This window comes from Odontesthes bonariensis, chromosome 3 (genome assembly GCF_027942865.1).
Source record: "Odontesthes bonariensis isolate fOdoBon6 chromosome 3, fOdoBon6.hap1, whole genome shotgun sequence".
Taxonomy (NCBI): Eukaryota; Metazoa; Chordata; class Actinopteri; order Atheriniformes; family Atherinopsidae; genus Odontesthes; species Odontesthes bonariensis.
In genome coordinates, this window is record NC_134508.1 from 23,393,620 (window position 1) to 23,408,900 (window position 15,281).

The 15,281-nt window shown below is 40.1% G+C and overlaps 1 protein-coding gene across 5 annotated transcripts in view; it reads right to left on the reverse strand.

Annotated features, from left to right (window-relative positions):
- Window positions 1-14,061, reverse strand: part of erc2 (ELKS/RAB6-interacting/CAST family member 2) — a 45,767-nt gene extending 31,706 nt beyond the window's left edge. For 4 of the 5 annotated variants that reach the window (XR_012769493.1, XR_012769494.1, XR_012769492.1 and 1 more), the window contains exons 1-2: window positions 13,989-14,053; window positions 8,173-8,982 (exon numbers count right to left, since the gene is read on the reverse strand). Coding sequence is in view for 1 of the 5 variants with exons in the window: in XM_075461111.1 (XP_075317226.1) it covers window positions 8,173-8,847 (675 nt within the window). In the remaining 4 variants the exon portion in view is untranslated. Of the gene's footprint in view, window positions 1-8,172; window positions 8,983-13,988 lie in introns of all 5 variants that reach the window. The other variant, XR_012769495.1, reaches the window with a different exon arrangement.
- Window positions 14,062-15,281: the final 1,220 nt, after the last annotated feature.

Consider the following 15,281-nt stretch of genomic DNA (forward strand, 5'->3'; position numbering starts at 1 on the left):
CTGATCAATAACCTGCTATCTTGGAACTAAACTGCAGGAGACAGTCCAATGCTTCCATTTGCATAATTGCAATGAGGCTTAAAGTGACTACATGGCGGTTCCTCCCATATCTCACCGTCACTCACAGCAGAGATGTAGCAGTTCTTATAGTCGCTCATGACTCAGCGAACTTTAGTGTTGTGGTCACTCTGTCTTATGAGAAGGTTTCTCATTATTTTGCTGCATATCCCCAAAAAGAGATTTTACCAGCACTACAGAGAGATGTTGAGCTACACCGTACCTTTGCTACCTTATCTGACTGACATCTTGACCACTCGGGGGTAACTGGCTGTCATAAATTTTGTGGTGCAGAAAAAAAGGAACCCTTCTGAGAGCAACAACAGACAAGGAGTTGAGTTCTGCCACCTTTATAAATGTCTGAAAAATTTCTGTGGCAATCTGCCAAGCTGTGTACTGTGTTTAGCTTGCAGGGAAAATCTTTTGCCCTGCTGGTGATAGCCATACAGGCTCATCTGAGCTTCCTCAGCAATGAAGAGGAGAGAAGAGGGAACAAATTAGTATTCTAAACAAAGTTCAAATGAACAGCATAAAAGAAAGGCTAAGACATCTGAAATCAGCAGATTTTATCCTCTGGGTAAATTTATTACCTGGACTTCAAGACCTGAGAGTCATGAATGAGAGAGAATGGTTTACCCATCAACATTCTATATTCCTAAAACTTTTTTAAAAATGTGTACAAAAAATGTAAAACCTTAACTATTGGCTTTGTGATGATGTAGCAGTGTAATGATGTTCTAACCAGAGATCTCAGTCTATGTTCATCTGAAAGCCTTAGCCAAAAGTCTATAATATGATCATATATGATCAGGGTCTATGGCGATATACATATATATATATATATATATATATATATATATATATATATATATATAATTTTTTTTTTTCCTGAGATAAAGCAGCATGCATTTCGCAAAGGTGTTTCTTGGATATGTAGAGAGATGTAGGAAGAAATCCTGGATTATAAATTAGAGATTTAAGAGGTCTCAAGAGTGAAGTCTTCCCACAGACGACACTGAGCTTCAACCTTTAACTGTAACTAGTCCGGTTCATGATGCTCAACTATGCCCAACCTTATACAAACAACTTGCTTTCTGTCTTTGAATTTGACCGACTATCATGTTTTTAATTGGAATAATTGTGAGAGCGTCCATAATTTCATAGACTTCATCTCCAGGTGGTACAGAAACAAGCTGCTATACCATATGCAGTGTTCTGCATGGATGTATGTTTGTGTAAGAGAACGTGGGCATTTGAATCTAGCAGATGGACAGCTCCAAAGTGCTGAGTTGCAGCAGCCTACTGCTCACTACATTCCTTGTCTGTTTTGTGTGTCGTGATGGTTGACAATAGCCAATTACACCCACACCCATCCCAGCAAATGCTGCATTTAATCATATCCTCTCAGCTATCACAGAGGTAAGAGTGGTGTGAGTCCAGAAAACTGAGACTCAGAACAGCACACAGGAGTTAAGTAACGCACTCGAATACATGTACTTTATATTTAGACTTGTTTTGACCTGAAAGTAACAGAAGAAGCAGGAGCACAAATGAAACAGCCAGTGATAAAAGAATAAAACATCATGCATAGTGTGCATCTCATTTGTAAAATCTGCTGTAAATATATGGAGATATTCAGCACTTGAACTGGTACTAATTTGCTGCGAGCTAAAATGTACAACCCAAATTCCCCCCCAAAAAAAGTTTGGGAAACCGTGGGAAATTAAAAAAAATAAATAATAATAATGATAAAAAACAGAATGCAATGATTTACTAATCTCACAAACAGACATTTAATTCACAATAGAACACAGAAAAGTGAGACGTTTCACTATTTCATGAAAAAGATTCGTTCATCTTGAATTTAATGGCAGCATAACATCTCAAAAAGTTGTGATGGGGACAGTAAGCTGGAAAAGTAACTGGTACTAAGCATAGAAATCTGGAGGAATTTGCTGCAACTGATCACTTTAATTGTCAACAGGTTAGTAACATGGATATAAAAAAAAGCACTTCAGAGAGGCAGAGTCTCTCAGAAGCAATTTGTCGTTGCAATTGTGGAGCAAATTCAGAATAATGTAAATGCAAATGCAAATGTTCAAAGACTAAATATTCCATCATCTAAAATACATAATATCAAAATAACCTGTATACATCTCTGTGCATAAAGGACACAGCTAAAAAACAATAGTAGATTCTCGTGATCTTCTGGCCCTCTGACAGCACTACATTAAAAACGGTCAGAAATTACTGCAGGGCTCAGGAGCACTTTGGAAATCCTTGTCTGTCAACACAATTCACTTTCCAGACATGCCGTTTCAAGATCTTTCATGCAAGGAAGTGTCTGTGGTATGACAAATCAAAACAGGTAGTCTGGACTGAAGAGGAGACAGATTGTCTGGGTTTTAAAGCAACATATGGTCTCATCCAGAAAACGTCTTTTTCAGGGAAGGCCTTCTGTATTTTGTGAAGTCAGAGCAGCATACAGCATCTATTGCATCAGCATGGTTTTGTATTGGAAGAGTCTGGCCAGGCTGTATTCCACACCTTTCACCAACTATAAGCATTTGGTGCATCATGAAACACAAAATATGACAAAGGCCCAGGACTCCTGAGCAGCTAAAATCCTGTATGAGATGAGAATGAGGCAACATTCTTCTCTCAAAGGTCCAGCAACTGGTCTCCTCAGTTCACAGACATTAACAGTCTGTTTATAAAAGAACAGTGGCAAACATGGCTCTGTCCCAAATTGTTGAGACCTTTGGCTGCCATCAAATTCAGGAAAATAACTTGATACTAACAAGCACCCTGAGATCCCATTCCAAATCCTTGTCACTATAAATATAAGTTCATCACTAACCCTTTGAGACCTGTCTGTGTGAACCCTTTGATTCTAATCTTACTTTTGTAATAGGAAATATAGAAATACAACAGAGGACACATGCTAGCAGCTTAGAAAAGGCAGAACTTAGGCACAGCTAAGCCAAATGCTGATGTCCTCATCAGCAAGTGCCACGTTCATCATCTCAGTTTTTAGGATGCTAACGTGTGCTAATTGGGGCTTCAGCTGAGCTGAAAAGAATGTGATAAGTTTTGCAGATGATCTGGTCATACAAAAGAGTTGATACTGTGCAGATTTCAATGCAATCCATTGGGAGATTTTTCTCTAAAAAACACAAATTTCAGGTGGCACCACTGGAACATTCAACACCTCCACCCACGGATGTGTTGTGATCTGAATTAGATTTAACAGGTGATCATAGTTGATTTTTACATATAAGTGATAATGAAAGGTGTCAGCAGCAAAGATGAAAGAGGAAAGGCTCAGTTTCATTTACAGCAATGACACCAAATAAATTATTTTAACATTGCAGTAAAGTTCCCAATCAGGAGTTGATTCAAACAATGTTCAAACAATTTTCCTATTTGAGTTGATGCAGGCAGAATAGACATCCATTGGACACAGTTGAAGCTCCAAACAATGAAGAGCAATGAAACAAGGGAGACAATTAGGGATGCACAGTGATATGCGCATGCCATCTCTATTGACTTTAAAATCAAATATCAGCACTGGCCCAGAGTGATTAATGACAGCCAGATAAGGTCAAATTTTCCAGGATTGTGTCTGGAAAACAATCCCGGGACTGTTATCCAGGCTGCTGATGAAAGATGAAGTCTATAGTTCTGTTTAAGATTCTTCAAATGAATGAATACTATAAATGAATATTATATTTAACTTGTAAGCTGAAGTAATGCTCTATTTTGGTGATGAATGCTGACTATTTAAATGTAATAAATCTATTTCTTGTGGGTCAGCAGGACAAGAGAAAACCTAACATTATGATTACACTATAAGAAACGCTCCATGTTCTTTGCATTTAAGTGGAAAAAAATCCTTGTTCATACATATCAATATCGACAATTTTTTCAAAATGAGTTGCAATATATCAGCATTCTGGATATACAGAAACTCAATATCATACATCCGTGAAGATAAGGCTCCATAAGTGTTAAGAGTTACAACATTAGTTTATATTCAGTTCAATACTGAAAAACAATCCACATCAGCATCTTTCAATATACTGTATGTTGGCTTTAAATTCCGACTCCATACAGTGCTGTGCAAATTTATTAAGCCAAGACTCGTTTTGCTTACAAGGACTTTCAGGCTTTCTTATAATCTATTTAAGTGGTCCTGAGCAACAGTTTTCCAGGCTTTTTGAAAGGTTTTCAAGCTTTTTCTTTGGACATTAACTGCCTTTTAACTAATTTCCTGTCCAGTCACTGAACCTGATCACTTCTCAACACTGACCTATAAATCACTGAAGCATTAAAGGGATGAATCAATGTTGTGTCTGCTACACATAACAGAAAATGCAGCAACAGAAAAATTTTAATTGTGCCTTTAGGGACTTTGCTACTAGCAGCCTACTAGTCGCAAAAACAAATAATTTGTTCCCATTTCTTTGGTTGCATACACAAAAAGTATAACAAAGACAACACAGTTTGACAGACATGAAACAGTATTTCTTAAACAATAAGTAGATGTCCAAAAGATGAAGTGTCAGGTCTAATTGCCTACTGTACATGAACAGCATCAAAGTGATGTCCTTAATAAATAGAAAAAGAAAACAGTAAAGACCTGAACTATTCCTGAGAACTTTTTAAAGAAACTACATGGAAGCTTATCTAAGAGGTTCAAACTGTGTTAAAGAATAAAGGTGCTCATTCCAAATATTGACTCTCAAGCTTGTTAGAATCGAACAAACCCTGTTTTTGTCTTTATTTACTGTATTTTCATTTATGCAAGTTTGCACGTTTCCATTAATGCCTGCATCTATTTCTTAGATTAGAATATGTAAAGAAATGAGGGGTGGCTCAAGACTCTGTACAGTGCTGTATGTGACAAAGCTTTGATTTGAACTAGTTTTGACCACTGGAGTAAAAAAAAGAAATAAAAAAACAACACAGAGCAACACATGTTATCCCCTTTGCTTTGTTGCTCCATCTTCCACTCTGATCATAATCTCACCATCCTTGCTCTCTGTACATTCTTTTCATCTTGTCTGGACAAAATGGGCAGAGAGACTCGTCATTTTGACAGCATCCTGTTCACCAGCATGGAGCAGCAGCCATCTTATACACCACAAAGAGGCTCCATGTGCACATTGAGTGAAGTGACTATTCATACAGTATATCCTGTCTCCAAATGAGCTTAATAATCTCAGACAAAATTCAAAAACATTAATACTTTTGTACATTGTGTATGACTGCTGCAGCTATTTTGCTGCTGACTGAAAAGAGCTAAATATCAAGTCAACATACTGCAAGAGGTGCAGAATGTGGTGTGTAAACAAACAACTGACTTTACCTCTCATAAATATAATGTACTGGTATGGATGATTAAAGCTTTTAACGCTCTTCAGATGTTGGCACAACTACAAAAGAAGTAACCTTTAATCAAATATCCACTCTCATCCAGTTCACACCGCCGACTGCATGGTAAATAAATCCTTATTCACTGTCAACACCTAATATACATAACCCACAAAACATTTTGGTGAGACTCACGATGTGTTATGTGAGGCTTTGTATCCATTTACAGACAGTGGCGTGATATATGAAACTCAGCCTCCATTTTTGTGGAATGGGATGATAAGGGCTGACTGGGTGGCTGAGCAGCAGCAGTCATGACTCAGTCAGATATGGTATGCTCTAGCTCACACCACATTCGCCCCCAGCAGCTCTTGTTCAGATTCAGCATGACAAAAATTTGGCTGAATTCAAGTAAAACAATAGCAGCCTGTGCCAGTTACACCACACAAAACACTTCCGGGCTAATCATTAATTCGTAGTCATGACCATCAACTGCCTTGATTCAAGCTTTGCGGGCGGTGATTGGTATTTCCCCGAGTCTGTGCTCCATTAAAAAAAAAAAGAATGACAAACCTCTAATGCCTGAATGGTTTTCATCTTTTTAAATACACCACAAACTCCCTAATCTTAATTTTCGCAAGAAAAATAATGCATGCCATTTGTTCACACTAATAGAACCTGATGTAGCTGTAAAGGGTACTACAACACATGTGCAATGATTGGCCTGAAATTACTCCATTATTAATGAGGCAAATTGCTCCTCAGTCAGCCTCTCAACAATCCCGGTGGGTGTGACCAAACCATCCTTCCATAAGTATACACTTATGCAAGGACGCTTCACAGCCTGGAAATCAAGTTCAGAAAGACTAATTATAGTAACAAGGCACATCTGCCTTTTATTAGCTGACATACTTCATTAATGAACCTTACCAGGAGGGATATAAATATCACTCAGTGCAGAGGCAGAGCAAACACTGGATAAGGCCGAAGATAAATACAGAGCCCTCTCTTTGAATCAAGTACAAAGGCATGAGAGCCCACAGTGTATAGCGTTCATGTTCTGCTGGACACATTCTGTTCCTACAATGTTTGAAGCCAAGCTAAAAATATCTACAAGAATTCACAACAAGCTCTTTACAGCAATTCAAAAATGGTTAAAATGCTGAACTGTTTTTGTCCTATGATTGGCAGTGCTGGTTTAGCTTAAACAGGCACAAACCAAACACTGCCCCTGTATATTTCTGCAAATGATAAAAAGAATAAATGTTATTAGCAAAGTACATCTGAGCCCACATAAAGCCAGCATCCTTCCGCTTCAGCACCAAACTGAAGAAGTGCAGTGCTCTTTTCATGCCAATCAATTAAGTTAAGTCAAAAATTATTTCTAAAGGCATGCTCTAATACACAAGCACACATGCAGACAGACAGGTCTTCTATAATGACCCCACTAAAAGCATCTTGCTCTGACCTTGAAGGGTGGAGTGACGCCGTCTGCCTATTTGAGTAATGAGTGGTCTACCGGCTGTTTCTAGTCTGAAAAAAAAAATCACACGAGCAGACTGACAGAAACCCAGACAGACTGGCACAAAGACCAAGAGCAGCTAGCCAAATTCAGCCTTTTCCTTTCTCAAAGCTTTTTTTTCAGTTTGCTGCATCATGACCCGGCCCGTCTCAAAGAGGAAAAAAAAAAAAGCTCAATCTGTCCACTCGGGCAATACGCTGACCTCTTCTACAATCTAGCTCGAAGTGTGATGCACATATCCAACTAAATCAAAGGCTTTACATACAGTCTGCGCTACGAAACCTCCAGCATCTGAGGTTTGATGTGAAAATGATCAAATCACAGAGAGCTTTAGCTCATACTAAATGTTAAGTGATGTTCAGCCCCTTTTGTATGAACTTTTTCCAGTAAAAAAAAAAAAATTGTGCATCAGGCAAGTAGGTTAATTACAAGTTGAGGGTTTTCCCCTCAGTTAGAAAAACAAAAAAGATGACAATTCTGCTATACAGAATGCGACAAAGGACAGATGCACAGAAGTTAACGATGAGAGATGATCAAAGTCATGGTATATAAAGCATAGACAGGAAAGAGAGGTAAACAAAGTAAGACAGACAGGAAGTGTTTAAGCATCCTTGACATTTGTCTCTCTGCCTTGTGCCTACTCTTGTCAGTAAGTGATTTAACTGGGCCATGACAACACCCCCTCAGTGAGGTAAGCAAAAAAAACTTTTGACATCTCTCCCTCTGGGGCCAATCTGCTGAACCTGTGAAAATAAACTGAAATTAAGCAATGTTGCAGCCAGACAGTGATACGTTCGATTCACTTGCTGGCAGAGTCGTCATGCTTTTCACTCAATCACAAACAACTGAAAGCTCAGATTTCTACTATATTGTAGCAAACGATTCGAGGGTTTTCTATTCGGCTGAAGTGACATTGATTCTGTACTGGCGTACTAGGTAAGGACAGTGTGAGTTAAATATATATGCACGAAAAGAACTCTTTCCAGAAAGGTTTCCACAAATCTTGAGAAACACAACTGACTGCAATAATATTCTGGATTCTGGGACTGAAGATGGTTGTTGTCTATTGCAGAAATAAGAACAAAAAACCTTGATCCTTGATTAAAAAAAAAAAAGGCAGTACTTAACAAAACAAAAAGGAAAAAAACAAAACAAGCAGCAACTAAAATTCACTGTAGTAGTGAGTGGAGTGTCACAGCTCAGAGGAGTGGTCTCACCTGGTTCTCCTCATGAGTGACTCTCATCTGTTCTTTGAGGATCGATGAGCGAGCCGTCTCTTCTTTCCTCATAATCCTCTCCTTCTTCAGCTCTGGACTCCAGAAACTCTTGATGCTGTTGGTGGAAGATCCCAACTTACTGTCCTTCAGCTCGAGCTCCCGTCGCAGCAGCTCGTTATCCCTCTGCATCTCTCTGAGCTGGGCCTGCATCTCCAGCAACTCCCCCCCACTGCCCCGCACAGCCTGCCTCAGCAGAGCAGAGGGCACCCCCTGGTGGTGGTGGTGGTGGTGCAGCATGGAGAGAGAACCCAGGTCACTGTAAGACAGGAGGTCAGCATGAGGCAGCCCCACTGAGGCAATATTGGGGCTGCTGCCCATGGCGGTGACACGGCCCCCATACATGGCTCGGTTGGTGGCGCGCCCTAGAGTCATAGTGCCTTTTGGGTAGGTGGCAGTGGAGCCCACGCCCTCATGGTCGCTCAGGTACATGGGCCCTGAAGTAGCATAGGCAGCGTTGAGGGACTGGATGTTCTCCATGGAGAGCGTCTTGCCCCCCCCACCACCCCCGCTCCCACTGTTTGCCCTTCGATGGCCCAATCTGGGGGACCTTGGAAGGCGCGGGGACCGTACAGGGCTGCTCTCTACATGGCCTACAGCTCTGGCACTGCCGTACATGTCCTGTGATTCAGCGATGCAGCCACCACAAGGTCCTTAACAGCGGCGTGCTGAAACAAGACTACTCCAACTTTGTGAACCAAACATGGGTGACTTATTTCATGCCTGAACTGGCAAAACACGTCAAAGTTAGACCTGAGGGAAGAAGGGAGAAGCATCTGTCAGATAAGTAACAGCTATCTGTATGTTTCAGATAATAATATAGTGCTTACAATAAAATAAACTGTCCACTTAGAAACTTAGCCTGGCTGAAGATGGATAAGGAAACTGTTCTATCAGCTTTTTGACTGTATTAGTCAACCTCAGCAGCAGCTTGTTCCAATTTCTGTGGCTCCAATTTCAAATGGAGCACAGAAATTTCCCAGCATCATTCAAGATGTCCCACTGGCCAAGACTTATCAACAGTAAATCCCAGTAACGTTTAAAATACAGTCAGAAAGACAGCTTTACAGCCTCACAGTATATGCGGTGTCACATTTGTCTGTTCTGATCAATGGTAGTTGCTTGGATATAGAGTAAACAGTGGCGTTCATGGAAAATGTCTAAGATGTATGAGAAGAATGTCTTCTTTTAGAAATCATCTGCAAAATAATATACAGAGTGTGGCTTCATGATTCCAGAGCCATTTGATTATCAATCAGCAGCCATGGGTATTTTTCTAAAGCACAGATTCTGTGCATCCAGTAATGATGTACAGTACAGATCAAATAAGAAGATTATGCAAGTGTGATCCTTAGCTGATCAGTTCTTCTTCTAGGGAGAAAAAAAGTGTTTATAAAGTGGATTAAATGTACAGTTAGCTTTCAAAATGACTCCACGTGTACATCGAGACACAATAGTGTGCTGTTAACAGCATCAAGAGAACCCCAGTGCGCCAATATACAGTAGTATGTATAGAATGTATGGTACTATTATTGTTTATACAAATCAATAATGAGAGGCAGCTGACATGAGAAGATCATGGCACATGATATAAAGTTCTGCTGTACTTTTCTCATAAACTTCAAGAAAAAAACTACACAGTTCAGTTTTTTAACAGTTGAAAAGCTTAATAAGGCATCTCATACGGCAAAATTGCAAGAATTCACATGTTTTAAAATAAAGTACATCCCACTGGGTAACAAGAGAAAAAAAGGATATAGGAGACTACATTTTTAATGACGTGATAATGTCTGGGCCATTTCAAGCCATGAGTGGCTTAAATATAACTCAAGACATATTACAGGCTATGATTTATTTAAACTCAAGGTGTCATTAGTACTTTGGTGGATATTTTTAGGTCAAACACAGAAGGCTATTTTGCGAAACATGTCGAAGGCAAGGAGACTAACTGGAGTTGTTAATGTCTCAGGCTGTCTGGTGATAAATAATATTGGCCTATGTTTGGGTAAAAAAAATAAAAAATTAGACCCATCCATCTGTTTCTCCCCTGGTGACACTTGCTTCTCGGAATCAGTTGCCATGGTTGCTCTCTTTGGGCTAACACAGACAAATCACCTTAGTAGTCTGACATAATGGCAGCATACGTTTCCAAAGGGTCTGTGAGGGAAACCGTGGCTAACTGACAGTACAAACATCAGGGATTGTCTCGAACTTTTCACTGCATTTTTTTTTTTTTTTGTACTTTGAGGAACAGATGAAAGGACAGCTCATGGCACAGGAAACGGTGTGCCGACAGGTCTCAATGATGTATGAAATCCAATAGGAATTTGGATGGCAGCGGCTCTCAGCTCTACTTATTGAAGCATCACCTGTAAAGAAGCACTTGGCCGGGGGCAATCACTGAAGAATGGAAGAAGGTCACAGAGGACAGTGTCATCTCTTTGTTATATTTAGTAACAGGTGACTAAAATGGGATTCGAATGGTCAAACATAAAACGGCAGAACAAATCCAACAGAAATTGTCTAAAGGCTTGGACAGAGCATGTCCTTGGGTGTTTCATTCATTGCCTGTGCAAAGTAATTTCCTCTGAAAAACACTAGCAAGTTGAGATTGGGTTTTAAATGAGCACCATGTGCAACATCAAACCCAGCTGCTGTTATCTTCATTGGTCAGACTGCTACAGCAGGTTTGTGAAGAATGGTGGGTAAATGATTTTAGGAGGACAAAACGGCAGTCAATAGTGGGCTGTTCAAACAAAACAACAAAAGCATCTTCTAATAACTTACAGTCTTTTTCTGTGTATCGTGACGAGCCAAAGAGACCTGGTCTTTGGAGACACTGTTCGTGTTTATAAATCAAGTTAATGGTTCGCAGTGTCAACCTAGATATCCTATAAAGCATCTTTGAGTCAGTGTTTGTCAGCCTTTGTCCATGTCACCACTGATGCACCAGTGACTCAGACAGAGACTCTGATATATTTTTGCCTCTCCAAGCTGTCTTTTATTTTACCATGAAAACATGAAAAAAAAAAACATGTATACCAGCCTCCAACTAGAGTGGGCATTTTCTGTGCTATCCACCTTTAGCTATGATTCAGTTATGTAAGATGTGTAATTGAAAAATTCAAGAAAATGATTTAGTGTGAAGAGAGGAGAAGTTTGAAAAATGATGTCAGCAGAGCCACACTATCGAGCCAAGGATCTGATATGAGACTGCAACAGCTACACTTTGATTCCAGCTGGGCATCTCAGTAGCATTTCTAGCCCCCTATTCACAGAATAGTGTCCCAAATAGTTTCCTAAATAAAAACTAGTGGAAAGTATCAACTGTAATTGTGCGGTGTATTTCTACTCTGCCATCTGTCTGTATTTACCTAGTTCCTTATTGATTTCAGAAAATTTCTGGGTTGTGACTGTTATGCAGTGGATGTGTAGACACATGACTGCAACTGAGCTTCAGAATAATAAAGATGATGATCTATTCAAATCACTCCCGTTTCCCTCCGTTCTGCTCTCTGTACAACACATATTTACATAGTCCCTTGGCAGAACAGGAACTTTTATATATAATCTGCCAATGTGGCGCATTTCTGCTGGGTTGTCTGGATGAGTGGATGTCTTTTTTTTACGTTAAAATATGACCAATGTAGAATATTTTCAAGATAAGGTTTGATTCCTCTGATTTATTGTTTTTTCCCCCCTGCGATTAACCAGGTTTCCATTCACTCGCAAAGCAAATCTGCAGCAATCTTTTGAAAAGTTGAACAATTGACTGGTTTAAAGTGAGTAAACTGGGCTGTGTCTGGTGGCGATTAAGGCTAAATTGCTATTTGGTGGCAGTTCAGTAGAACAATCGATTGTTCAACCAATAAAACAAACCTCAAGAAAAAAAAACAAGAAGACAACTGCTGCAGATATCCACATGAGTGAGTTTTTCTTCAGGAATTATTCTAATCTCAGGGGAAACCTGGAATATTATAGAATATCTGGGAAGACAGCGCTCAGTCAGGTCAGTTTATTGTTCTGCGACTCAAATTGGAAAGAGCCGGTGAGTCACATCATAACTTTGCCAGTTGAGATATGATTTTATAAAGTATTTTCATTCCTTCCAATCCGCATATCAAGTCTTCTTTGAAACAGGCAACTCAAATGAGTGTATACCTTTTTTTTCTGTGCATTAGTTGAAGTTTTTACCATTTCCATTCACTTTTTCATATTTCCACCTTCTAAATACGAGATGGAATCCTGCTGTATGTCTTTTACTTTGACTTGTATGTAGGCCGCTTGTTGAGCAGTGGATATACGTCCAAGCTTGAATGCTGTTTATGCAAACAGTAATTCAAAAGAGTAGCTTTTTCTGCCTTTAAACTCTTTTCAATTTTACTCGATGATGTCTTGTGGTTGACTTATCCACTCACCATTTGTTAACCATTTGTTAATGTCATCCACAAAAAACATTACTCGTAATGTTTCCAAATCCCTATAAGGCAAAATCATAATCTATACACTAGATAGTATCTCATAGTAGACATGACATAACTCAGCTCCTTTGTTTCTAACCCTATTCTAAAACATAATTTCCTATCAACTGTAAGGATTTTAACCCTGCATCCAAAGCTCAAAAGTAGGCTATCATATTATTGCACTTTTCGAGCAGTTAGCCTATAGCTGAAAACCCATCAACAAACGCCAGTGTAGACCAATGAAGAAAAAAACTGGCCAGTCAGAGAGCAGTGGTGCGGAAACAGCTGAGATAATACAGATACTCTGAAGCAACGATTTCACCACAAGCTATCTATGGAGTAAGAGAGACTGCTTTCTCTTAGGCAGTTATGACATTTATAAAGCCGGCATAAGGGTATGTGTTATTACTCTGTGGCGAGGAAGACGACAAACTGATTTTTAGGCTGAGGCTATGTGCTTCTGAAGTCATGCCAATGGCGGACAAAGTCTGTACCGTGGGTTGGTAATGGTTCATAATGCATTTGAAAGAGCAAGCCGCCGGTTCATTTGGGCGCAGATTGACTTGAGTAAGTGCAACACATTGCAGCCTTCTCATCAGGTATTCTACTACAGAGCCCGACGCCCCCGTGCATCCCACTGACTTCAAAGCTCGGTTGATTGGATGAGAAAATGTTAATGGGTTACACCAAATTGGCTCGTTCACCCGTCCACCAAATTCCAGCTTTGAACGATGGTCGTTCTCAGACTTGGAGTGGCTCCTTGACGAAATATACGCCTCGAACAACCCCAAGCAGGCGCTTGTTTCATCGTTTTCAATAAACACATGTGTAGGCTATCTTCGATTCTTCGTGTCTACCACTTTCATGTTAAGGCTCAATTACATTTGATGCACCAAAGGAGGACACGGCCGAGCAATTGACAGCTCACTGGGCCTACATCTTCGACGGCTCCAGCACGGCGTGCGTGCGTGCGCCGAGCACCTGAACACACCAATGAAACATTATTGTCTCACCCGCCGTGGGGAAGCCGACTGAAACCCTCATTTAAAAAAACGGCGCTGTTGTATCGTCTCAACACGTCTCTAAAAGGCTAATTCTCGGGTGTCGAGTGAGCACTGACTGACTGTCTCAATACAATCAACGAGCACTGAGTGCTTTTTTGGAACGGGCATAGCCTATGCCTTTTCCGGTAAAACGCACAAAAAACGAGCGGACACTCAACGAGTTCTGGGTGTGTTTACTTCCATAATTAAAAAAACAGGTGGAATTAGTGTTAAATGGGATGAAGAGATATACCTTTATCGATGTTAATTCCTCTTCTTTGCCGCTTTGGACGGCATCTTGTCGCCTCCATTCACCCTAGCAGCCTCTCTCAGCATCCTGCGCTGTCATTGGGCAGCGGGCACGCTTTCTCTCCTCCTCTACACACCAGGGAGCAGCATCATCACCACTACTGCAAGTGGCAGCTGACAGGAGGGGGTGGGCGGATCAGATGCGGAGAGCGGCCTGCACTGAATTTCACATCATCTTGGTGCTGGATGGGAATCATTGACCGCGACCAGTGACATGTGCAGAAGATGTTAGTCATTTTCAAAAAATATTTTTCAGTTTTCATATGTACAATTCTCTTGTGTGATGTACACACACTCCCTGACGTTTCATGATAACTGGTCTAATTCAAAACTGTATGTTTCCACTCATTTGTCAGCTTTGAGCTCACTCCCTAAAGCAGTTAGTCCAAGTTAAAAGACAATGTGTAAATATACTGGCCCATTTTTGGGGTAGTCACTTGAGTAGCCATGTTAACACAGTAAAATATTTCCTCATCTGATTTAAATACCTCTGATTACAGATCTCAGTATGAAAGTCCACACAGACACTATATAAAGAGGTACGATAAGTTAAACAGAATAAAAAATTCCTGACAATGAAGAAAATGCATAAAGTAAAGTGAAATGTTTTCTCGACTTTATTCTCAACTCCAAAGCACACGTGTTGGCCTACTTCTTCTGTTGTCTGTAAGCAAGTAGAGAGTGAACGAGAACCTTTCCAACTCAGTTAGGTCTGTTCCCATTCCAGCAGTAGACCAGTAACCCGTGAATGAAACTCAGACAGAGAATTGTCCTTGGTGAATTTACTGATCAGGAATGGAGCACTGTCGAAAACAAAAGGTTATGCCAAAAATGTTGAATAACTCAAACAAAATCTTCTCTAAGATCTCCAACAAACAACAACAACAAAAAAACAGCTTAGTTTGACTGCCATCTTCTCCACAAAACTCATTAAGTCACCCCCCCTTCACACACACACACACACACACCCACACATGTGTTTTGTATGCACAAAAAGAACATATTTATTTCATCCACAAGTAAACAATCAGATTAAGTGTATACATGGTTAATTTTTTTTTCTGTTCATCAGAATCTAAAGGTTTGCGCCACCCCTCTTGATCTGATAAAAGCTCAATTCTGATTGAGCCTGATTGGGTCAATCTGATCTGATTAAAGGTCACATGAGGTATCTTACTCAGATTAGACTGTTAAGCAGGTTAAAAGTGGTCCAATGCATCTACCATTTGCTGGACAG